The following is a 24,052-nucleotide window of genomic DNA, read 5'->3' as shown; positions in this document are numbered from 1 at the left end:
TTTGGTTTTTTCCAGTTCTGTTTTAAAAAAAGAATTAGAAAATTGTCCTTTATTTCTAAAGCAAACAGAATGAGTGGGCCAGTTATAAGTATGGTGTTTGACGATTTCTGAGTATCAAATTTCTGTGATCATCAAACTTAACTCTGTATTAAATTGTTTTTCATACCATTTATTACCCATTCTGTTTCTCAACATCTGGCCAATTTTGGTCTCATTAAACAGAGAGCTTTGTTTTTTTCCTGAGGCTCTCTTGACAGGTTTGATGACCACTATCTACTGTTTCACAGCATAACCTTTCATGGACATTATTTTCATGTTCTCAGTCTGCACAACTTTTTGAGCCTGGGCATAGCAAGGAGGCAGCTGTGATGAAGAGAGCACTGGACTGGGGGGTTCAGAATCCCAGCTCTGCCACTTTGAGCCCCATTCTCTCATCTGTCAGATGAGTCCTGAGGACTAAAGGAGCTCATATTCAGTTTGTGAATCTCTATAAATTCTAGCAGGCTCTACAAATATTATTTACCATGTTGTTGTTATCACATAACATGTTTAGTTTATTCTTTAAGGAGGCAAGAGAGACTATAAGATTTGTTACGTCTGTAAACAGAAGTTGTGTAGTCAAAACAAAGGGTCAGTTGCTGCTTGGTCTTTCTGAAAAAAAATCCTGTTGCTGAGATGCTTTTAATTATGGGCTCCAATCCAGCTACTGTGACTGAGGTGATTGTCAAATGATATGATTATTGTCAGAGGCAAGGTAGAAGGAAGTTGGACATATCAGTATTATCTACATTTATGTATATGCTCACTGTTTGAAAATTGAAGTGTACAGAAATGTTATGTTAATCAATAACACTGATTACTATTGTCAAATTAATAATCAAGAATAAGAGAAAAGAAACAGGAATGGTGAGTTTCTTTTATGTTATTAAGGACTAAAATTCAACGTCATTAAAGAACAATCTGGGCCAGCACAGAGCCACAGTAGGAATTCAGTGCCCAATAAATGTTGAGTGTGTGAGTTAATAAATAAATGAATATAAACAATTCATCCTACTCAGTGAAGAACCTGCATTGTTCAGGGAATTGTGGAAGACACAGGATAAGACATGGTTTCTTGTCTTCAAGGAGATTACAGTCTAGTAGATCATTATGATGCCTTCTTAAATTTGTACAGTGCTTTTGAGGTCCCAAAGAACTTTGTGTTCTGTTCAAGGAAAAATATTTTTTGTTGAATTACATTTTAGCTTGCTATTCTAGTTGTTCACCTGATGCATTTTATTTTGCCCTGTGCTATTTTATGATGAAGTAGATGGTCGCCACTAAGTGGGGGAATATTATTCTAACTCAAATGAGATAAATGTGAAAGAACTTCAGAAGTTATAAGGAAAGGTTATTAGTAAGAGAAAGCAAAATAAATGACTTGAACAACTTAACTGTGACATTTCCAAGGTCCTTGGGTTTTATGGCAGTGATTCTCTGTCCATGTCTGCCTTCACACATGCACCAGACACTCCCAACAGTAATGTCTAATTACATGCAGTGCTGCTCCAGGTGAGGTGGGGTTTGAGTGCTCTATAGTTTTTGAAAGCCTTAAGGGGATCCTCTGTGGTTTACCCACCTATCACTTTGCCCTGCTCCCCTCTTCCTCCCCCCTGAGAATTACTGACTTTATAATGGGAAGATGGGAAAATGAGAAGATGAAGTGTGTTAAGTAGAAGACAGGTGCAGAGATGTTTATGTTTAAAGCCTCTGCAGTTAAAATTGTTACTTACCCAAGTTGGCATAATAGGCATTTTAAGAAAGGCACATGCATTAAGCTTCAGGAAACTATTTTATATCTTTGTTACCGGTGGCGCCTCTTCACTTGTGAATTTATGAATACTTCCTGTTGTCGGATGCCGGGTTCTGCGTGTAGCATGCTGTTTGAAGCTTAGGTGGTGCAGTACTGTACTTGACTCTTAGATTTTTACAGCTTCATGCCTTCAGACTAGAGCTGAGGACTCAGGACTTCCCTGGTAGATATAATACCTTGTCCCATCTTTGTTTCAGAAAACCATTTCCTGGCCTTTGACTTTTGAAATGATCAAAGTTTGCATCCTTCTCAGCTTCCTAATTTCCTTTTTCAGACCCTAGTCTAAATAATCGGATCTCCAGAGATTTCACTTTCCTGCTTCTCCTGCCTCTTTAATTAAAGATGTTTCCTAAGCCTAGTTTTAGCCTCCTTTGGGCTATGCTTATTAAAGCCACTAGAGGCTGGCATGACCCTTGGCTGCCTTGGTTGTACATGTGTTCTGCAACCGAAACCCCAGACACCAATGTTGCAACCTCAGAGCTGAAAAGCATTTTGGTAATCTGGGGAAGCTTAACTTCAGCAACACTGGACCTGACACGAAAGTGATAGATTCCGTATTGTTTTAGAGAGGTGCTGGGGAAGGGGTTAAGTTTTGAATAACCTTTCCAGTGAGGTGTTCACCTAATCCTTATATTTGCAGTTACCATGAAATGCCATTTAAACAAATCTGCCACACTGGAGTTCTGTACTTGGTTTTTGCCAGTTGTGTATTACCTTAAAAGAAAGGTACTTTCCTCAACTTTCATTTATGATGATTCTTGTCTGAATACTCTTGGCAGTTTAGTTTCATTTGGTGTTTTGAAAATCCCTTTAAATTTCTGCTACGAGTTGAGGCAGGAGAATGAAGGAATGTGATCTAGTTCAGATTATTTGCTTTAGAGCTTCCTGTTTTATTAGTGATATTCTCCTTTGTTTTTTTTTTTTTGTTTTTTTTTTTGTTTTTTTTATTCTCGATGGCCTTTCTTGAACCTCACTAGATTTGGAGATTGATTTTAATGGAAGAATTAATAACTTATTATTTTCATTTTCTTGTTATTTGCCAAATATTCTGAAGCCAATTCCTATTTTGTAAGGACTTGTATTTCCAGAGTCTTTTTCTTTGGCCACTTCTTTCTTTCTTTTTTAAAGACTTCCTTTATATATTTTTAAAAGATTTGATTCATGAGACACATGGAGAGAGAGATGCAGAGACGCAGGTAGAGGGAGAAGCAGGCTCCCTGTGGGGAGCCAGATGCAAGACTTGATCCCAGGACCCCAGCATCACAACCTGAGACAAAGGCAGATGCTCAACCACTGAACCACCCAGGCATCCCAAGATTTTATTTATTTATTCATGAATGATGGAGAGAGAGAGGCAGAGACCTAGGCAGAGGGAGAAGCAGGCTCCCTGCAGGGAGCCTGATGTGGGACTCCATCCTAGGACCCCAGCATCACGCCCTGAGCTGAAGGCAGAAGCTCAACCACTGAGCCACCCAGGTGCCCATCTTTGGCCATTTCCCCCAGATCTTCCCTTTGGGGTTTTATGTGTGTGTGTGTGTGTGTGTGTGTTTTGTTTTGTTATTTTCTAGGCTACCATCCAGGTGATACTTAAGCGAGTATAACAAAAATATGTATCTTGTGGAATCTTGGGAGTCAGATAGAAATTTTAAACATGGTTAAGGCCTCAAAGTAAAATAACTGTAATTAGGTTACTTTTTTCCTTTCTTCCTACCTGTCATGGGGCTCAAACTCAAAACCCTGAGATCAAGAGTTGCATGCTCTGCCCACTGAGCCAGCCAGGTGCCCCTAGGTTACTTTTCTTGATGAAATTTAGTGTGCTCTTCTTTATATCCTTTCCTACATACTTTAAAGGATGTAGTTTATTTTTTTTATTTTATTTATTATTTATGATAGTCACACACAGAGAGAGAGAGAGGCAGAGACACAGGCAGAGAGAACCAGGCTCCATGCACCGGGAGCCCGACGTGGGATTTGATCCTGGGTCTCCAGGATCGTGCCCTGGGCCAAAGGCAGGCGCCAAACCGCTGCGCCACCCAGGGATCCCAAGGATGTAGTTTAAAGATACTGATTACTTTTATTCTCTAGGTTTACTAGATTTGGATGTAATTATTTTACTTGGATTGTTTTCAAGAAATAGGTCCAGAAGAAAAAAGTTGCTTGCTCAACAAGCTACCTAACTATAATGGTACAGACCAACAATAGAAACACATATCCTTTGCTAGATGTTTTTTTTTTTTTTTTCCTCATCATAAATTTCTTCAAGTACCCAAGGAGTGATTATTTCCTCAGTGTCTCTCACCTTTAGGCACACGGATCCTGGTAATGGAAACCTAAAAAAAAGAATAATCAACTGTTAGAATATATTTGACATCTAACTTAACTCATGTCAAATTGGCCTCTGCTCATTAACCTTCCAAAATGCCTATCATTCCCAAGTTTTGAAACCCCCTCATAGCACTAACCTTCATTCCTTTGTTTTCCTCTGCTGCTTTTAAGGACAATGTACTCATGTTGAGTCATGGGATTGTGACATCAGAAATAATTTATCCCTCATCCATCTCTTCTGTTGCCTTTTTTTTTTTTTTTTGCAGAGATTTTGCGTTTAGTAGATTGAAATAGTGCATTTAGTCCACTTTGGGTGTATCTGTAGACATCATTGATGGATTTACACTGTTTGAAATCCATTTCCTTAACTAGCACAGGAAAGGTGGCTAAAAACAGTCTAGCTCTGTTTTTAAATTATATCATTACTTTGTTCATCTTCAAAGCGCTTCAGAAAACCAAGTAAGTTGCTTAGTGCTAACGTCAGTATTTTGCCTATCTTGTAATGAGGGCACTTGAATTATAGAGAGAATGCCATGTTCATGGTCAAATAAAATCTCCTATCTCAAATGAAAGAAATATTAAGGCTGGAGTCTTCTTACTCAGGTATAATAAGCATTATTTTCTTGCCTTGCTCTAGACCTGACAAGCTATACCTCATTGTTTGTGGTATTTATGACTTTTTCAAAAAATGAATTATCTTTTTATTTTTGAAATACGTTTCTCTATTACAATGATCATTCTAGGAGTGTGAATTTTCCTGGAAAGCAGTCTTGAGTTGTCCCATCTTTTCTGCCATAGTTATTTTTGTAAAGGATATTTGACTTTAATTTTTTTCTATAGAGCTTCATAGTGTGTTTACACATTAAGTTTATAAATTTATGAATGAGATACTGAGGGTTTATTCTTTCATAAAATACATCAGATCCTCATTTTTTAAAAAGTTGGTTCTCTTGGAGAATTAAAGAATTATATAACTTGAATGTGTATGTAGGAAAGGATATAAAGAAGGAAAATAGGGATCCCTGGGGTGGCACAGTGGTTTAGCGCCTGCCTTTGGCCCAGGGCGTGATCCTGGAGACCCGGGATCGAATCCCACCGCGGGCTCCCGGTGCATGGAGCCTGCTTCTCCCTCTGCCTATGTCTCTGCCTCTCTCTCTCTCTCTCTCTCTGTGACTATCATAAATAAATAAAAATTTTAAAAAGAAGGAAAATAATATTTATTGACTAATGTGAGATGAGAAAGTCCAGTGTGATGGATAAGCATATGGAATTTAAAGTCATACGAACCTGACTTCAAAGAATGTCCCTGACACTAGTTGTGTGACCTTGAACAAGTCACTTATTTACTTTAGCCCTCATTTTTCTCATCTGTAGAATGAAGATGGTAAATAATACCACCTACTTTATAGGACTGCTATAAGGGTAATTGAGATAAGTCACATAAAAAAAACTTACCATAATGCCTAACACAGATAATTGCTCGTAAAATTATTTGCTGTTACTACTACTTTTTTTTTTCTATGTCTTATTTTGTTCCAGTTAGGGTATTAGCTTCAGTTTCATATGTGAAGAAACCAAAGTTGCCCCAGGTTTAGTTACTTGGTAGAGGCCCATATCTTTCTAACCCCAAAGTCTGTCCTCTTTCTGTTGTATTGTGCTACTTCATCATTTCTGAGTGATGTTTATGTGTAACAACTCATATGATACTTTCAGGCTATCTGCTACATATAGGGCAAGTATCTTTATCTTGGTTTTACAGGTGAAACAACAGGTACCAGGAAAATTTTTTCCTTCTCAAAATGACAATCTCAATTAAAAAAAAAACAAACAGTATAGATATGACAACGGTACAAAATGTGATTGGACCAGGATCTCTTGATTTATCAATCTCTTATTTATCTGTTGCTTTAAAGGATATTAGTGAGGGGTGCCTGGGTGGCTCAGTTGGTTGAACGTATGACGCTTGGTTTTTCGGCTCAGGTCATGATCTCAGTGTCATGAGATCCAGTCTCACGTTAGTCTCACTGCTGAGTGTGGAGTCTGCTTGCAATTCTCTCACTCCCTATTCCTCTGCCCCCCCCCTTTCTCTAAAATAAATAAATCTTAAAAAAAAATAAAGGACATGAGATAATTACTGAAATTTGAATAAGGTGTCTAGATGAGATAATAGTATGTTACTATCAATGTTAATTTCCGGACTTTGATTTAAAAAAAAAATACAACATATATAGGGAGAGAATGATAAGAACATGATAAAATGTTTTCTCATTTGTGTATTCTGAATGAAAGATACAAGGGAATTCTTTGTGCTATTCATGCATCTTTTCTGTAAGTCCAAAGTTACTTCAATATGAAGAATTTAAAAAGTTAAAGTAACACATACTTGTTATGAAAAAAATGAATACAACAGTGTATTAGCATAATGCAACAGACCTTAATTTAGTAGTCCTGCTTTGGGGTGATCACTGTTATATAATTTTTAAGTATTGTTTTTTTTTCTTTCTTTCTATGTAAGCAAACTGAATTTCTTCCTTAACAAAAATAAGATTCTGTTTTACATACAAGTTTCTTGGCTTTTCTCCTCACTTAATGTCTTCTCCATTTCTTTCCATAGAAAAGTATTCATTAATATTTCTAGCAGCAGCACAGCTTTCCACGTAGAAATCACTGTGTTCTCTGCGGTCTCCAGACTCCTGTTTCTGTGCTCTTTCACCAGCACCCTGCAGCCTTTCTGCTCCCGGTTCCTCAGGTTTCTTTCCTGTGAGAGGGTAATAACTACCCTGCCTCTTTCACAGTTGTAAGGCTAAAATGAGATAATTAATGTGAAAGTATTTGGAAAAATTACACATATGATGTAAGTGTAAAGTGTGATTAGGTAGATGATTACTCCTGCTGAAGATAGGAAGTGTAATCCTGCGGGTTGTTCTCTTTCTCTTCCTGTGCTTCGGCAACATCCACATCCCAAACCTCACAGAGGCCACACTGTCCAAAGTAGTATGTTTTCTTTTTTTCAGACGAAAGTATTTTTGAAGCAGAATTTCTTAAAACTCTAAATTCTCCAGTTGTGTTAAGTTACAGTACCTGTCCTTGATATCTCTGTAGTCTATATAGTCCTTTGTCAAAACACCATACTACCCAATTTTTTTAAAGATTTGTTTATTTTAGAGAGCGAGCATATGCGTGGTGGTGGGGGGGGTGGTTGGAAAGGGACAGAGGGAGAGAGAATCCCAAGCAGACTTCACGCTGAGAGTCCTGCTTGGGAATGGGGCTCGATCTCACAACCCCAGGTCATGACCCCAGCCAAAACCAAGAAGAGTTAGTCGCTTAACTGACTGTGCCACCCAGGCGCCCTACCACAAAATTCTTAAAAGCTCTTTAAAAAGATTTCTATTCTAGGTTTTCTTTATTCTTTCTAAATGGGGCATATTTTGCGCTAGATTTGTTATTGCAGTGGCTGTGTGTGTGTGTGCCTGCATATGTGTGTGTATGTAATTGACTCTCAATGGTTCTCTTGGCAGTCTACAGGAAGCCCAGAATAGAAAAGACAAAATAAGGAGTACCTTAGGTCTTCTCAGGAGTCCCTCCTCTCTGGATTGCACACCAGGATGCAGGTGCAGAACATAGCAGTGGGGGCTAGGCCATTTTACCTTGATGCTTGCATACAACTTTCTGTAGTGCACAATTTCTCAATCATTTTTGTCTCAAGACCTCTTTCTGTTCTTGGTTTATATGGGTAATATTTATCAATATTTACTGTATTAGAAATTAAGACACTTTAAATAATTACAAGCTGATATAAAAATAATAATAAATCCAGTAGAAGAGTGGTGTGGTTTTACATTTTTGCAGATTTCTTTCATGTTAGGTTCAATAATAGAAAACTCTTTGAGAACCCCCACTGTAGGCTGAGCCAGTCAGTGGCAGGTAGGCCAAGTGGAGTGATAGTCTGGTACGCAGAGCAAGGCTGATTAAATTCATTTTTTTCCTGTTGGAGACCAGAACAGATGGGGAGCCAGGTGCAATGGTAATCTTCAGAGCAGAAGCTGTATTTGTCCCCTTTGTTGATGTTGCTTTTTCCTGATACCCTTCCTTGTCATCTGTGCATGATCTCTCCGTCTACCTTCACTTTAAGTGTGTACTTCGGTAACAGCTTTACTATAGATCCAAAACACTTGTGTACTGCAGGTCATTCATTCAACAAACGTGTTGAGTTTCTGCAGTGTGCAGGGTACTGAGGATAAAGCAGGCAACAAAATAGGCAGCTCTTTCGTTCTTGTGGACTTTACATTTAAAGAGTTAATTAACTAAAGTACTATTTATTTATAACTGTGATTAAATGTTCCTGTGGTACAGGATGCTGTGTGAGCATGTGCTGGGTAACAGTCTTTACTGTGGGATCAGGGAGGCCTTTTTAAATGAAGTGATGTTTGTGCTGGGTGTTGAAGGCTGAGTAGTAATAGAAGTACTTCATTTGGTTAAATTGTACTTAGGTGGGGATCTGGTGTGTGATCCCCAGAAAGAAAAATAAGAAAATGGAAGAATTAACCCTGAACAGTGTTCCCAGTTGAGGGAAGGAGAGTTGAGGTTTGGAGATAAATACTGATTATCTAAGTAGATGATGTTTTCTGAGATGTGGTAGTGGAAGTTCCATGAGAGTGAGAGATTTATACCACGGGCCAGTACGTCCCAAGTTTTAATGTATGCACAGATGGTCTAGGGATCTGGTGAAAAAGCAGGCTTAGATAAAATAGGTCGGGGTGGGCCCTGAAATACTGCTCTTCTAAAAAGCTGATACATGATGCTGATGCTGCTGGTCCATGGACCACACTTTGAGTAGCAGGACTATAATTACACATAATCAGATTTCAGTAGAAATATCAGCTGGACAAGAGAGGCTGGATGAATATTCTAGAGGTGATGTGGAGTAGGGAGAGGTATTTGATAACACAGAAGATAGCAGTTTCGTGTAAGAAATATCATGCTATATACTGAAAGCTAAAAGCAATTCACAGTTGCTACTACAGAGGTGACAGGAAGGCTAGGGATTGAGATAGATGGCCACTAGCACAGCCAGTAAAATATTCTACAGAGTCATTTCTGTGGTGAGGACCAAGTGAACTAAATGGCCATTAGTCTGCCTAGGAAAAAGGTCAGGTACTGAGGATTGATGGCCACACCATGATAATTACATGGGCTCCAGAAAATGATCTAAATGACAGCAGCTAGTGGTACTGGAGAGAAGGTGCACTTTAAAAAAGAAAAATGTTCGGTACCACTTCTCATTAATCATAGACGATTAATCCATAGGTGAAGAGTATTGCCAAATAGATTTAGGTTAAAAATGGTTGTAAATGGCAAGGGTAGGAATAGAATGGGGGAGGGGAAAGAAACTTATAGTTAATAAGCACTTTGAAAGAATCATCACCATTAAGCTTAATAATTGCACATGTCTCTTCTTAGTTTCACTGGCGTCCGAAACAGAAGCTTATAAGACCATCAAAATTCACTATGTAATTGTGGAAACTATCTTTCATTGTAGTTATGCTTAAATTTTTTTTCCTGTTCTATAATAGAAGTTTTATTTATGGGATCCCTGGGTGGCGCAGCGGTTTAGCACCTGTCTTTGGCTCAGGGCGCGAACCTGGAGACCCAGGATCAAATCCCACGTCGGGCTCCCGGTGCATGGAGCCTGCTTCTCCCTCTGCCTGTGTCTCTGCCTCTCTCTCTCTCTCTCTGTGTGTGTGACTATCATAAATAAATAAAAAATTTTTTTAATTAAAAAAAGAAGTTTTATTTATTTTTATTTTGTATTGATACTTTTATTATTTAAATTCAGTAAGCCAACATATAGCAATCTTTGAATATTTGTTCAAGATATTTTATAGTTATTCAAAATGTGTTTGGATCAGAGAAATAACATCAAGTTATGAGCCATGTTGTGAACTGCATCTGTAAATGTGTTTTATATTTAATCACATTCTCTTCATGGTTTAAAAGAAATATTATAGAATGCCATAATAGCTTAAAACCTAACTTTCCCCCATTAGAATGTCATCTCTTTGGATTTGGCAAAATCTTGTGACCTTCAGAACATGGACGGAAAGGAATTAGGATTTCTACACTGATAAGCACTCACTTTTAGATTACTTTAAAATTTTTTACAGAAAAAAAAATTTTTTTACAGGTACCTATAGAAGGATAATAAGAATTTGCTGATACAGAGGCCTAAGTGAATACTAAATCAGGCAACTGTTTTAAACTTTCTAGAACCCTGACGGCAGAAATGAATCAATAGAATTCAGCACTAATTCTAAAATAAAATCAAATTTTTTTAGGAGTTGAGTAAAAATTATTTATATATACTTAAAAGTGTGGTCAAACACATAATGTAGGGATCCCTGGGTGGCGCAGCGGTTTGGCGCCTGCCTTTGGCCCAGGGCGTGATCCTGGAGACCTGGGATCGAATCCCACATCAGGCTCCCGGTGCATGGAGCCTGCTTCTCCCTCTGCCTGTGTCTCTGCCTCTCTCTCTCTCTCTGTGACTATCATAAATAAATAAAAAAAATTAGAAGTCTTTTAAAAAAACACATAATGTAAAATTCAGCATCTTAACCATTTTCAAGCACATGATTGTGCAACTAAGCTCTAGAACTCTTCATATAAAATTTGTAAAATCTGCTTTGTTAATTAGATCACCTCTTGATTTTTAGAGGCAGGCCCACCTAAAAAGAGAGCCTGAGGAAAGTTGAGTGGCATATATTTGTGAGAGGTCAAGTTTCCTCAGATATCTGCACTTCTAAACTGTGACTTAGTAAAGCTGGGTGTCAAGGAACATAAAATGTACGAAAGCATTCTTTTTTGCAAAAGAAATCTATAAAGAGCTCTCTCTCTTTTTTTATTTTTTAAGATTTTATTTATTTACTCATGAGAGACACAGAGAGAGAGAAGCAGAGACACAGGCAGAGGGAGAAGCAGGCTCCATGCAGGGAGCCTGATGTGGAACTTGATCCTGGGATCACGCCCTGACCCAAAGGCAGAAGCTCAACCGCTGAGCCACCCAGGCATCCCAAGAGGAACTCTCTTAAAGTCACCAACTTGGGCAGCCCGGGTGGCTCAGCAGTTTAGCACTGCCTTTGGCCCAGAGCCTATTCCTGGAGACTTGGGATCGGACCCGGGATCCAGCCCCACATTGGGCTCCCTGCATGGAGCCTGCTTCTCCCTCTGCCTGTGTCTCTGCCTCTCTCTGTCTCTCTCTGTCTCTCATGAATAAATAAATAAAATCTTAAATAAAATAAAATAAAGTCATCAACTTGAAAATGAGTAGTTCACTGTTACAAAGATGATCATTTATGTATTGCCTTCGGTTTCAATGATTGGGTTAGTACAAAGTATTCAACAGGCTGTCATTCTTTGGATCATCCTATCTAAATACTGCATAGTGCAACAGAAGGTTGCCTCCCAGACTGGGATCCTGCTGTGCCTTGGGAGCATTTGGGGCAGAAACAGTTGATTGTAGTCTACCTTGTCCACCTGGGGAGTGGTGACGTCTACACACAATGATGTACTTGCCACAACTCATTCACCTCACCCAGGCACAGCCCCTTGGGAAAAAGTATTCATCCGAGAAGTAAAAACATTTCCAGGCATGCCATTTCTTAAATGCCTTAGAAACAGGGATGAGAGGCTGTTATCCCTTCTTTAAAACCTAGAAACTGTTCTAGAGACAGGGGGAAAAAACCTTTCAGTTTTAAAGCCAAGCAGCTTGGAAATCTAGTTTGAAATTAGATTTGTGTTCCTGAGTGCCTATGTGATTCAGCTGTTCCTTTTAGTAAAATATGCCTTGCTCTCCACTGGATCAGGGACAGATTTAATGGGTGAGAATGAGGGCCTCAGCCTCATCTTCATCTGGCTAATATGATTCTGGTGAAATGGAACTAAAATGTGAGACATAGAATGCAAGCCTGTTTTCCTCTGGTTTGCCTTGGGTTCTTTGACTGTATAGCAAACCTCTTAATCAAAAATTATTATCAAGCCCTAAGACCATCTACTAAGAGGATTAGAAATTGCCCCTAGTTGCAAATTATGTGTCATTATGCTTCTGTATCATTGAGGGTCAGACCTATCTGTTTTTTTCATCTTAAACCTTGTGGCTTTAGAGGACTCAGAATCATCCCCAGTGCTAGATCTTGGTTTTGTTGTCTACCGCTACCACCCCCCCCCAAGTTTATGGGTTTTTTTGTAACTTATTTTAATATACTTAAAATGGTTTATGAAAGTCTTTATTTTGTTGGTGGTGTGTATTCAAACAGCTAATGTAATCACATCAATTTTGAAATGTCTGTGTTATACAAGGCTCTAGCCCAAATCAAAGTGAATTTTAGGTATTTCCAATCTATATCTAAGAAAACCTTTTTTTTTTTTTTAATTAAATGCCTAAACTTAACCTGCTCCAGAATTGACTGAGTTAAGGACATAGAATTAGGGGTTTATTAGTAAGGGTTTTATTAATCTGAAGGCTTCTATTATGTATTGTACAACTCATGAACTAGAAGAATGGACTTTGAGATTTTAATCTATGTCCTTACTTTGTTTGAGCTACTGCAGTGGTTAAGTATGTGTCCTGCCTGGCTTATCAAAGTCTGCTTCTACTTAACATAAATCCAGAGGGAACTGGAAGTACACATTTACATCTTAGCTAGAGCAAGGTTGAGGTGCTTTAGGATTTTTTTCTTGAATGTACATTTTGTGCTCTCACAATGCATAGTAGTAATTGGCAACTCCTCCCTAAGTTAATTTCTGTTTGGGGAAGTCATTTGGTTTTTGTTTGGCTAATGCAGGTGTATGCTACATAGAAAGGGAAGAAGAGAAAAGAGGGAAAAAGAACGCGTCAAGCATATAAGGATGTGCATCAAGAATTTCAAAGACTCTTCAAACAGATGTAGAGGGTTAGGGAAACAGCACATTTGAAGCCTTTCAATCGTGACATTTTCTTCTAATGAAGAATAGCTGGAAAGCTGTAATTTTTGAGAGTATTGCAGTATTTTAAAGTCAGACAGCACATTTTAAAATAGTGGTGAAACAGATTTTTTTTCCATCTTAAGTGGAAATAAGGATTTTTGGTCATCATCTTACATCAATAGTTGTGGGTCTCAGAGCAAATGCCAGAGCTTTTAAAATTTAGGTGGGTTATAGCAACATCTCTCTATCCTTTATCACCATTGTTTTCATGGTATATGAAGACATTTTTTTGTCTCTCAAAACAGTGCAGTTTCTTTTTCCAGTGTTTCACAAATGACCTTGAATTAATTCTTTATTTTTATACTTTGCAGTACATTTTTATACCTGAAATTTCTGGTAGTGTGGGCACTCGTCCTCCTGGCAGATTTTGTCCTGGAGTTCAGATTTGAATACCTGTGGCCATTTTGGCTTTTCATCAGGAGCGTCTATGATTCCTTCAGATACCAGGGACTGGTATGTTTATTAATATATGTTTTTCAAGTCTAAGGGATTTAATTTTCTCAGAAAATCTTCAGTAACTGATGATTTAAAAAGCCCACTGATCAAATCATTATACTCCGCCCCCCCCTTCTACCATTGCAGGGGGAAAAGAAGGGAAAGACCTGGGGAGGGAAGCAGGGTAGTGAAGGAAGCAATAGTTACCCAGTCCTACTTTGAAATATTTCTGGAGCCCTGTTACCATGTTAGTGATTGGGTTAGAGATAGAGTGAGTGGTGGTTCTCAAACTTCGTGGTCTCGGGGCCCCGTTAAACTCTTCAAAACTACGGAGGGTTCCAAAGAGCTTTTATTTATATGGGTTAGATCCATATTTACTACATTAGAAATTAAAATGGAAAGCAAATTTGAATGTTTATTAATTCACTTAAAAATAACAAGCCCATTACATGTTAATGTAAATTACATTTTTTAAGTGGAAAATAACTATATTTTCCAAAACAAAAAAATTAGAAGATTGACTACATTTTTGCAAATCTCTTTAACATCTGGCTCAATGGAAGACAGCTGCATTTTCATATCTGCTTCTGAACTCCGTCGATTGCAATATTACATATCATGTAGCTTCTAGAAAAAGCCATCTTAGTCCTGAGTGAATGAGCATGAAAAAGGCAGATTACATCTTACTATCGTTATTAAAATGGTATTGACCTGGAAGACCCCCTGAAAGGATCTCAGAGACACCTGCACCCTTCCCCACACCGGGAATCCCCAGACCATGTTTTGAAAACTACTGAATTAGAGCAAGGGCACAGGCCCAGGCTTGTTCCCTTGGTTGACCTGCAGATTTCTTGTGTTCCATGGCCATACCATAAGCCTGGAACTCTTGTCCTCAGAAATCCAGAGCCTTGAAAAGCTGGCTTCAGGTTCATGTCCTCTTGGGAATTCCTAGTGGTAGGTATGTCCTGAGAAGGGCTGCATTATTAAAATCTTCAACATCAACATAATTCTTACTATCATGGTTCATTTGTGCTCCAACAGCCTGTTCTTTAAGAATGAGGCTCTTTAGGAATATTTTAGAAGGAGAGAGGAGCCTTTTCTGTGTTAAAATTCTAGTTGTTTTAGGTCACCCACCTATGGAGTTCAAATGAACTTACTGTGATCCAGCCTCAGTTTGTTCTGGTCCAGTTCTTCTTCATGATTTGAGGACATAAATAGGATTACTTTTTAATGTTGGGTTAACCTCTACTTTTTATATGGTGGGTTTTAAATGTTTAAAATTTCCTGTTGTCACTGGCTCTACAGTTCTTGCATGACAGCTTCAGAGATTTTGTCCAACATGCTTTTGATAATCTGTGTTTGAAAATAACAAGTTCTAAGATATGTTTTTAATTTTGTTTTGTTTTTTCCTTTAGGCCTTCTCAGTATTTTTTGTTTGTGTAGCGTTTACGTCAAATATAATTTGTCTGCTGTTCATCCCCATACAATGGCTTTTTTTTGCTGCTAGCACATATGTATGGGTTCAGTATGTGTGGCACACAGGTAAGTCTTAATGGCTTCTTAGATAGAAATCTTAGATTCAAACTCTTAATGTAATGATTTCTTTGAATGCATTATTTGGAGTTGAGTTTAATATGGACATTTTTAAGTGGCCTTTTCCTAATAGATTATAGCTTTAAAATACATTTTATATTTTTTTCATGATTGAATGAAAAGTGTAAACCTTTATGATTTGACATCTCAAGTGTAGGCATTTTAATGATCAATTCTCATGATGAAGATTTTCTTTTTTCTTTTCTTTTCTTTTTTTCTTTTCTTTTCTTTTTTTTTTTTTTCTTTTCTTTTTTTTTAAGTTGAAGTGTTTTCTATTTAGGTAGACTCTAAGATAGCCATGTTCCACATAGGAAAGCTGTTCCTGGAGTTTCAGCTTTGCAAGGAATGTCTGAGGTCATTTAGTTGAACCCTTATTTGGCATAAGAATCCCCACAGCATCCCTGACACATAGTGGTTTAGTCTCTAATTGAAAGGCTACAGTGACAAGGAACTCAGCTTTTGGGGCAGCTGTAATAGAAAGTTCTTCCTGATACTAAGCCAGAATTCTCCTCCTTACACTTTTGACCTAGCACATCTTGACTGTTTGGGGGCTCATTTATCTCTTAGAGGATATAAGGAGGTTTCCCCCCACAAATATAGAGAAGTATACAAAACTTTTCCTTCAGATTCAAGGGGTCTGCAGACCATCCCCTCATGCCCCAACACTGCATCCCTGCGTTAGAGCCACACCAAAGGAATGTGGTCTCCCACCCACGGTTAACATTTCTTTAGAGATTTAAAGACACTGTTGTATCCTCTCAAGCCTTCTTGTCTGTAGGCACAACATCTCTGATTTCCTTAGCTTTTCCTTGTATGGTATTTGAAGCACTTTTGCCATCCTCATCTCCCTGATTCTTAGTGGTTCTCTTCATCAAAATGTGCTGTTTCTGGTATGTCCTGACTGGCAGGGAGCCACGCAGTCCCCTCCTTTCTTCCTAGAGCTGTACTTCTGCTGTCTCAAACTAAGATGAGATGAGATGTTTCCATAGCTCCAGTCCTGGAGTGGAATGTGAAAGCCTGAGTGGGATGCATGGGGATGTGAGGATTAGCTCTCAGTGTTAAACTTGTCTACCAAGCTGCATGAAACCTGATTCTTAGACCCTCCCACAAACTGTAGGTTTTTGACCACCTAGGGAGTGCCAGCTCCTAAAAGCTCTCTGGAGCAGCATTCATCCTCTTCTCAGAGGTGCTAAGAGGATAATGTTGGCCCATGTAGAACATACAGGTCAGCTCTGTTATTTGAAGTATCTACCGTGAGCATAGTTTTCTCCATCTTTAGCACTCTCTCATATCTGACTTGATTTATAAGCTAACAGGACAGTTCCTTAGTCTGCTTTCCTCTAAATAAACTGATTTTTTTCAAACTTTAGTTTTTCTTATATTTTCTTGTTCTGGGTCTTAGTTTCAAGTGAGTTGTCATTTACACTTGTCATTTTGTCTAGGTCTCAGTTTCTTCTTCTTCTTCTTCTTCTTCTTCTTGTTCTTCTCTTCTTTCTTCTTCTTTCTTCTTCTTCTTCTTCTTCTTCTTCTTCTTCTTCTTCTTCTCCTCCTCCTCCTCCTCCTCCTCCTTTCTTCTTTCTTTCTTCTTCTTTCTTTCTTTCTTTCTTTCTTTCTTTCTTTCTCTTCTTCTTCTCCCTCCCTTTTTTTTTTTTTTTCAAAGATTTATTTATCCCAGAGGTTGGGAGAGGCGGGTGATAGGGGCAGAGAGAGAATCTCTAGCACACTCCCCGTTGAGTGAAAAGCCCGGTGTGGGGATCCCATGACCCTGAGATTGTGACCTGAGCCCAAATCAAGAGTCAGCCACCTAACCCACTGAGCCAGCCAGGCTCCCCCATCAGTTTCTTCTTTGTCAGGGGAAAGTGGAATAGTCAAGATAATGTCTGAGGAAGCCTTCTAGCTCAACAATCCATGACTCTCATGAACTATAATGATTTCCTAAATTACTTTAATATTGTCTTAGTAGTTTGGAAAAACTACTCCTGTAACTATTAAGAGAACCTATTGGGAATGAGTTCAGTGGGTGACCTACAGAGCAGCAGTGAAGCTAATATCCTAAGTGATACTGGCCTCGCTTTAGCCCAAGGCTCATAAATGTATGCTGGAGTAGTTAAGTTGTGAAGTATGTTTTAATTTGGGTTGATTAATGCTCAAATAAACAAAACAAAACAAACTTCGTGTTCTTATTGGGCCGGACAAATATGAGTACAATTTATATGACTTGGGATTAATTTCTCTTAGGACTTGTTAAAATTTAAAATTCTTAAGTTTATTAGGAAGGATTGGCAAAATTATATATTGCCATAAAATAATGATAATATTACATCGTAAATTTCTTTGCTGTTAAGAGGGGGGAAAAAACAGGATACAAAACTCTGTGTACAACATGAATCTTTCACTTGCTCAAAAATATTTTCAACATGATTTTATTTTATTATTTGATAAGTGTAGAAATATAGATATTTTGTCCAAAAATTTCTGGGTTTTTTAGCTGTAATGTGTTTATTATGTATATGATAATTTTAGAAATTAATAGTATAGGGAGTTAGAGAATATAAATTTTTGAAATGAATTTGAAAATGCATTATCCTATGGGTTGCTGTCTTTGTACATTGTGAAAATGCCCCTTATTTTGTAAAGTTAAATCTGTAAGAGTGGTTGAGGCCATTCACTGCCTTCACAAAGCTTCCAGCATTTTCTTACTGCATGGACTAGGTCTCAGGGGATTTAGGTTCTTCTTGGGAGCAGACCCAGTATTATCTCTGTGAACTTGGACCCAATTTGTATAAACTCTGGGCCTTCCTTTACTCTTTAGTATAATAAGGAGGTTGGACTAAATGATCTTTGTAGTTCCAAGGTGCTATGATTTTTCTTTTGTTTCATCCCAGAGGTCCTTAGTAAAAAGCCATTTAGTCCTGATTTCCCGCCCCTGACTTGCTGTTCTTTCTTCTGTAACTCACTTGCCTTACACAGTCTCAAATGAGTTCTTTCCAGAGTTATTGGGCCTCATGTCTATGAGTCCATCTCCGTTTAAAAAAAAAAAAAAAAATTAAACATGTCCTGACATAGACCTAGCCTGCAGATTTTGATTCTAAAAATCAGTGAAAATTACCTCATTGTTTGTATTTTATTTACTGTATTGCAAGATATTTCTATAGGGTAGATTCTTGGAAATGGAATTTCTGGGTCAGAAGTATATCTTAAATTTAATTATACTGAGAAACTTCCTTCTAAAAATGTTGCTCCAATTTATATTTTTGCCAAGTATGAGAATGAACCCTTTGCCTTACCCACCCTCTATTGACTTTTAAATTTTTGCTTATCTGATAGGTTAAAAAAATGGAATCTCCTTTTTAAAACATTTGTATCTCCCTAATCAGTAGTGAAGGTGAACATCTTTTCATGTTTTTTAGCCATCTATATTTTTCTTTTATAACTTGCAAATTCTTTTTTTCAGTTGCCTTTTTATTAATTTGTAGGAGCTCTTTGAATGGTAGGGCTGTGACTCCTTTCTTTCACATATTGTAAATAGAATGTTTGTCTTTTGTCTATGATTCCATCATATCTCTTGTCATAGAAAAGACTTCAGTTTGGATCATATTCTTTTTTTTTTTAGATATATTAATTTACTTTTAAAGAGAGAACATGCAAGAGTGCGGGGGAAGGGGCAGAGGGAGAGAGAGAATCTCAGTCAGACTCCCTGCTGAGCATAGAACCTGATGTAGGATTCAATCCCATGACCCTGACCCTGAGATCATGACCCACTGAGCCTGAGATCATCACCCACTGACCCTGAGATCATCACCCACTGAGCCACCTGGGTGCCCCTGGATCATATTGCTTTTTAATTAGTTTGAAAGTTATTGTAGGGGCACCTGAGTGGCTCAGTTGGTTGAGCGTCTGCCTTTGGCTCAGGTCGTGATCATGGGGTCCTGGAATCGGGACCCCGCATTGGGTTCCCTGCTCAGTGAGAAGCCTGCTTCTCCCTCTCCCTTTGCCCCTTCCCATACTCATGCACTCTCACTCTACCTCTTTTCCTGTAACAAATTTAAAAAAAAAATTTTTTTAAGTTACTGTAGTTGAGAGAAAAGTGACAGTTCCCAGAGGGAAGGAGCGTAGGGGAGGGGCAAAATGGGTGAAGAGGAGCCAGAGGTCCAGGCTTCTAGTTACGGAATGAATGTCACATTAGTAAAAGGCACAGCATAGGGAGGAGTATAGCCAATGATACTGTACTAACCTAGTGTGGTGACTACACTCGTGGTGAGCACAACATAACCTATAGGGAAGTTGAAGGTGTTGAATCACTATGTTGTACCCATGAAACTAATGTAACATTGTGTGTCAACTATACTCAAAAAATAAAAAATAAAAGGAAAGTTACTGTGGTCAAACTAGTTTCCCAAACAACCCATCTGTTCTGTTAGTTTAATTTATCACTGATGCTTGTCTTTCTGCTGCTTTCCCACAGAAAGGGGAGTGTGTTTGCCCACAGTGTCCCTCTGGATACTCTTTGTTTATATTGAAGCAGCAATTAGATTTAAAGATCTCAAAAATTTTCATGTAGACCTTTGTCGTCCATTTGCTGCTCACTGGTGAGTATTATGCATATTCTTAATCTATAATTCTGTTCAGTGTGTTCAATGTAAAAGGGTAAGTTCAATTCTAAATTTTTCCTTAGAGATTTTACGCGAACCCAGAAGACAACATAGCATAGTGGTAAAGGGCATGAGGCCTCTATTCAGGCAGACAAGTGTCTGAACCCCAGCTCTTTTCCTGAACAGCATTGTTGCCTTGGACATGTCACCTCTGTAAGCCTTAGAGCTCTCACCTGTTATTGGGGACCTGTCTTGCAGAGTCATGAGAAAGATGAAATGAGGGGATATATGTTAAGTATTTAACTTAATTTCAAGCACAAAGGTGTCTGATAAATGTTATCTATTTTTATTATAATCAAATAATTTCTAAAATGTCCTGATGAAATATGTGGCTGTTTCATGAAGCTTAAATGAACTGACTTAATTTTTGCTAATATGGCAGAAACCAAAATAAACAGGAATCAACTAAAAAGGTATAGTTTCCAGTATTTGAAAGTCTTTTCACATGCAAGTGAATTAAATGAACTCGGTCAATAAAACTTGTCACTCTGAATTTGCAGTGAGATCACATTTAGACTAATTATAATTTATAAGTTTGAATGTTAATGAAGCTTAATAATGAGTTTTGACAGTGTTTGTAGAGGCTTTGAAATGATACTAGACTGATGAGTTGGATGAAAATATTTCAACTTTTTATCCCAGGGGTTAGAGTTATAAGTACAGCTGGTTTAATTTGGTGGGACAAAACAAATGTTGGCACTGATATTAATACTTATTTAAATGATTCTTGAAATTATTTATGACAGAGTATTTTTGAACTGACTTTTCAAGAATAGCTGGTTGACAATACCCCTCAAGTGGCAAGAATAAAGTAGTCACCTGAATTGACACTGGCTGTGATATTAAAAATGAATTTGTGTGCCTTTTGGTTTTTTAACACAGTGTTTACTTATGCCCACTCATAAAATCTCTACCCTATTAGTTCTTAAAAGCATACTGATGCCCAAGTTCTAATAGTGCACAGAGTTGTTCAATGTTAATCAGAGACATTAGCCACTATACCCAACAGTCACTGGGTTAAGTTCTTGAGTTGGCTTGAAGATTGCCAGAGTCTAGTGGGCAACCTCTTATGGTCTAGTAGTCATGCTATTCCCTGGGGGTTTGTTCTGTGTGCCAGCTGCCTCTCATTTCCATAGCAGACGTTACATATATTTATGTGTGTACTAAATGCTCTACTACTGATCATCAGCTAGAATTTATTTCTTAATTTCCATCATAGGTGCCTTAATGTGCTTTATGCATGTGTTGTTTGTGTTTAACTGGCAATTACTGCTAGATTTTCTTCTTTCCAGCATTGGGTACCCTGTGGTGACTTTGGGCTTTGGCTTCAAAAGTTACGTAAGCTACAAAATGCGGTTGAGGAAGCAAAAGGAAGTGCAAAAAGAGAACGAATTTTACATGCAGCTTCTTCAACAAGCTCTCCCCCCAGAGCAGCAGATGCTACAGAAGCAAGAAAAAGAGGCCGAGGAAGGTAGGTCTTTACCCTAAAGCTGTGTTGGCTCAGAGATTAGTCATTATTTTGTCTATCAATAGAATCCCCCCTGCCACCACCCTCCCCCCGGAAAAGTTGGTAGGACTTTGGAAGATTCCCAAGGATTTTCCTGTTTTCTGGTGTTCCCCTTCAGGGCTGTTGCTTTGTTTGGTCATGAAATACAGGGTGTGGGTTTTTTGCTACCTAGTGTCTAAAGATCATGTGCTTTTAGAATGTTTATTTTATTTTATTATTTTTATATATTTTATTTTTATAGCTTATTTTGTATTTCAATATTTTATTAAAAATATTAAAACTATTTATTCTCAGTAGCAATGTATATATAACTATGTGAGTTTGTAATTGAGGTAAACTAAGAACCAAAGTATAAGCAAGATCGAGAGAAACAACTGTTTTATAAGTTAAAATTATTCTGAAGAGAGCAAAGGTCCCATTCTAAATGATTCATACAATGAATGCAATGTGGATCTTAAGGTGAACTTTTCCTAATAGGACCTCTCTAATGAGCATATATCCAATACAATAGATGAATTGACAGTTCGCTTTGGTTTGGAGTCCTGTTTTTAGTTGGTATATACCAAAATCTTATTCTCTAGTATGGTGCAAAAATATTTCTTCAAGTAGACCTGGATAAACTGGAATGTGTAGACCTCACATAGAAAATTCTTTTTGAGTGGTCTAGTAAATGACATAACTTCTTATCTCAGTGCTAGAGTCAAGGAAAGGATAGATGCCCTGTATCCTAACATCACGCTTCTCCTCTTGTTTCATTTCATTGCTCTCTTTTCAGTAAAGCTATTAACAGTCTGGTTGGCATTTTTTAAAATATGGCCTCTTAAGTGTCTGACCTACCTGGGTCCTCTCATCCCAGTGATAGATAAGTTTGATTTGACTGATATGTATGATTTAATTATAAAATCCTCATCTTATTTTCAAAGCCAAACGTATAATGGTTTGGTGTTTATAAATGATGGTTATTTTCTAACCGTACAGCTTCTCAAATTTGTCTGGATTTGCTTCCCAAAGTTAGCATGATCTGGTGTAGTTATTGCTTCTAAATGAGTTTGCAAATTGATATAGTGAGTCTCTAAGTGTAGACAATGCAGTTTGTTGAATCAATCTGTGCTGTGTTTTTATACAACTAAATATTCCGGTATGGGTTTTTTGTTTGTTGGTTTGTTTTTGGTATTGTAGCAGCCAAAGGATTGCCTGATATGGATTCCTCGATCCTTATACACCACAACGGAGGTATCCCAGCCAACAAAAAACTCTCTACAACTTTGCCAGAGATAGAATACCGAGAAAAAGGAAAAGAAAAGGACAAGGATGCCAAAAAACATAATCTTGGAATTAATAACAACAATATTCTACAACCTGTAGACTCAAAAATACAAGAAATTGAGTATATGGAAAACCATATCAATAGTAAAAGATTAAATAATGATCTTGTGGGAAGTACAGAAAATCTTTTGAAAGAGGACTCATGCACTGCTTCCTCAAAAAATTACAAAAATGCCAGTGGAGTTGTGAACTCCTCACCTCGCAGTCATAGCGCCACAAATGGGAGCATTCCTTCCTCATCTAGTAAAAATGAGAAGAAGCAAAAATGCACAAGCAAGAGCCCAAGTACACACAAGGACTTAATGGAAAACTGTATTCCGAATAACCAGCTAAGCAAACCAGATGCACTGGTAAGGTAAGTGCGTGCTGTGTCCTTACTACCACTTTCCAGTAAACCTGACTTAGGTCTTGAAAACCATACATTTCCATATGGGCCTGTAGGAATTGTTTGTAATAAGTCAACTGCGACTGTTGACTTTGTGGGATTTGACATTTTCGTGTTTATTTCACATGGCTTTGTGGGACACCTAGTGCCATTGTCCTGAAGCATTGACTCCAGCTCTTTCCAGTGTTCTGAGTAAGAGGTGACAATGATTTCTTTGCACATTTGACCAATTTACATGTAACTTGATGCTTCCTGTGGTATTGAGAGACATATCTGTAGTCCTGGTCCTTTTCTGTTTGCATAAGCAAAGTTCCTATGGCATAGACCCCAAACAAAGAGTTTATGTCCTGTTCATGCACATCTCTTTGTCAGACAGGTACAGAAGTTGGGGTGTGGTTGATGGGAGAAAGTTGTCCTTACCACCTTGTGCTTGTTTTTTTATTCCACCTAGGTAAATACAATGTTAGACTTAAATTTTAATCAGAAATGTTCCTTTTCCCATCTTTAAGTAAAAGAATAACATTTTTGTATTACCTTGAGTGGCTCAGCCTTAATTTTGCTGTGTTTTTTATATTTTCTAAAATACACATATGTTGGGGTGCCTGGGTGGCTCAGTTGGTTAAGTGTCTGCCTTTGGCTCAGGTCATGAGGTCCTGGAATCGAGCCCCACATTGGACTCTCTGCTCAGCGGGGAGCCTCCTTCTCCTTCTGCTGCCCAGCTTGCGCTCCCTCTCTCTCATTCTCTGTCAAATCAAGAAAATCTTAAAAAATAATAAAATACACATATGTTCCTTTTACCTTATATCTTTCAATTTGGAAACTGGGATCTGAACTAGACCTTTTTTTATGTGTAATTCAAGAGGATAATTATAATTCCCTCCCTCCACTAAGTTATCTTATATCTCTCTTCCTTTGGCTTAATTAAGAGCAGACAATTTATTCTAGGAGGGAAGGTTTCC

General features: G+C 38.0%; 1 protein-coding gene across 1 annotated transcript in view; it reads left to right on the top strand.

The window, feature by feature from the left end:
- MACO1 (macoilin 1) overlaps positions 1–24,052 on the top strand; it is a 60,045-nt gene that overhangs the window by 2,479 nt on the left and 33,514 nt on the right. The window contains 5 exon segments of the mRNA NM_001038648.1: positions 13,507–13,648; positions 15,046–15,172; positions 19,689–19,812; positions 21,168–21,346; positions 22,562–23,063. Of these exon segments, the coding sequence (NP_001033737.1) occupies positions 13,507–13,648; positions 15,046–15,172; positions 19,689–19,812; positions 21,168–21,346; positions 22,562–23,063 (1,074 nt within the window).

Source organism: Canis lupus, chromosome 2 (genome assembly GCF_011100685.1).
Source record: "Canis lupus familiaris isolate Mischka breed German Shepherd chromosome 2, alternate assembly UU_Cfam_GSD_1.0, whole genome shotgun sequence".
Lineage (NCBI taxonomy): Eukaryota > Metazoa > Chordata > Mammalia > Carnivora > Canidae > Canis > Canis lupus.
Note: the sequence above shows the minus strand (reverse complement) of the source record. Positions and strands in the feature narration are given on the sequence as shown.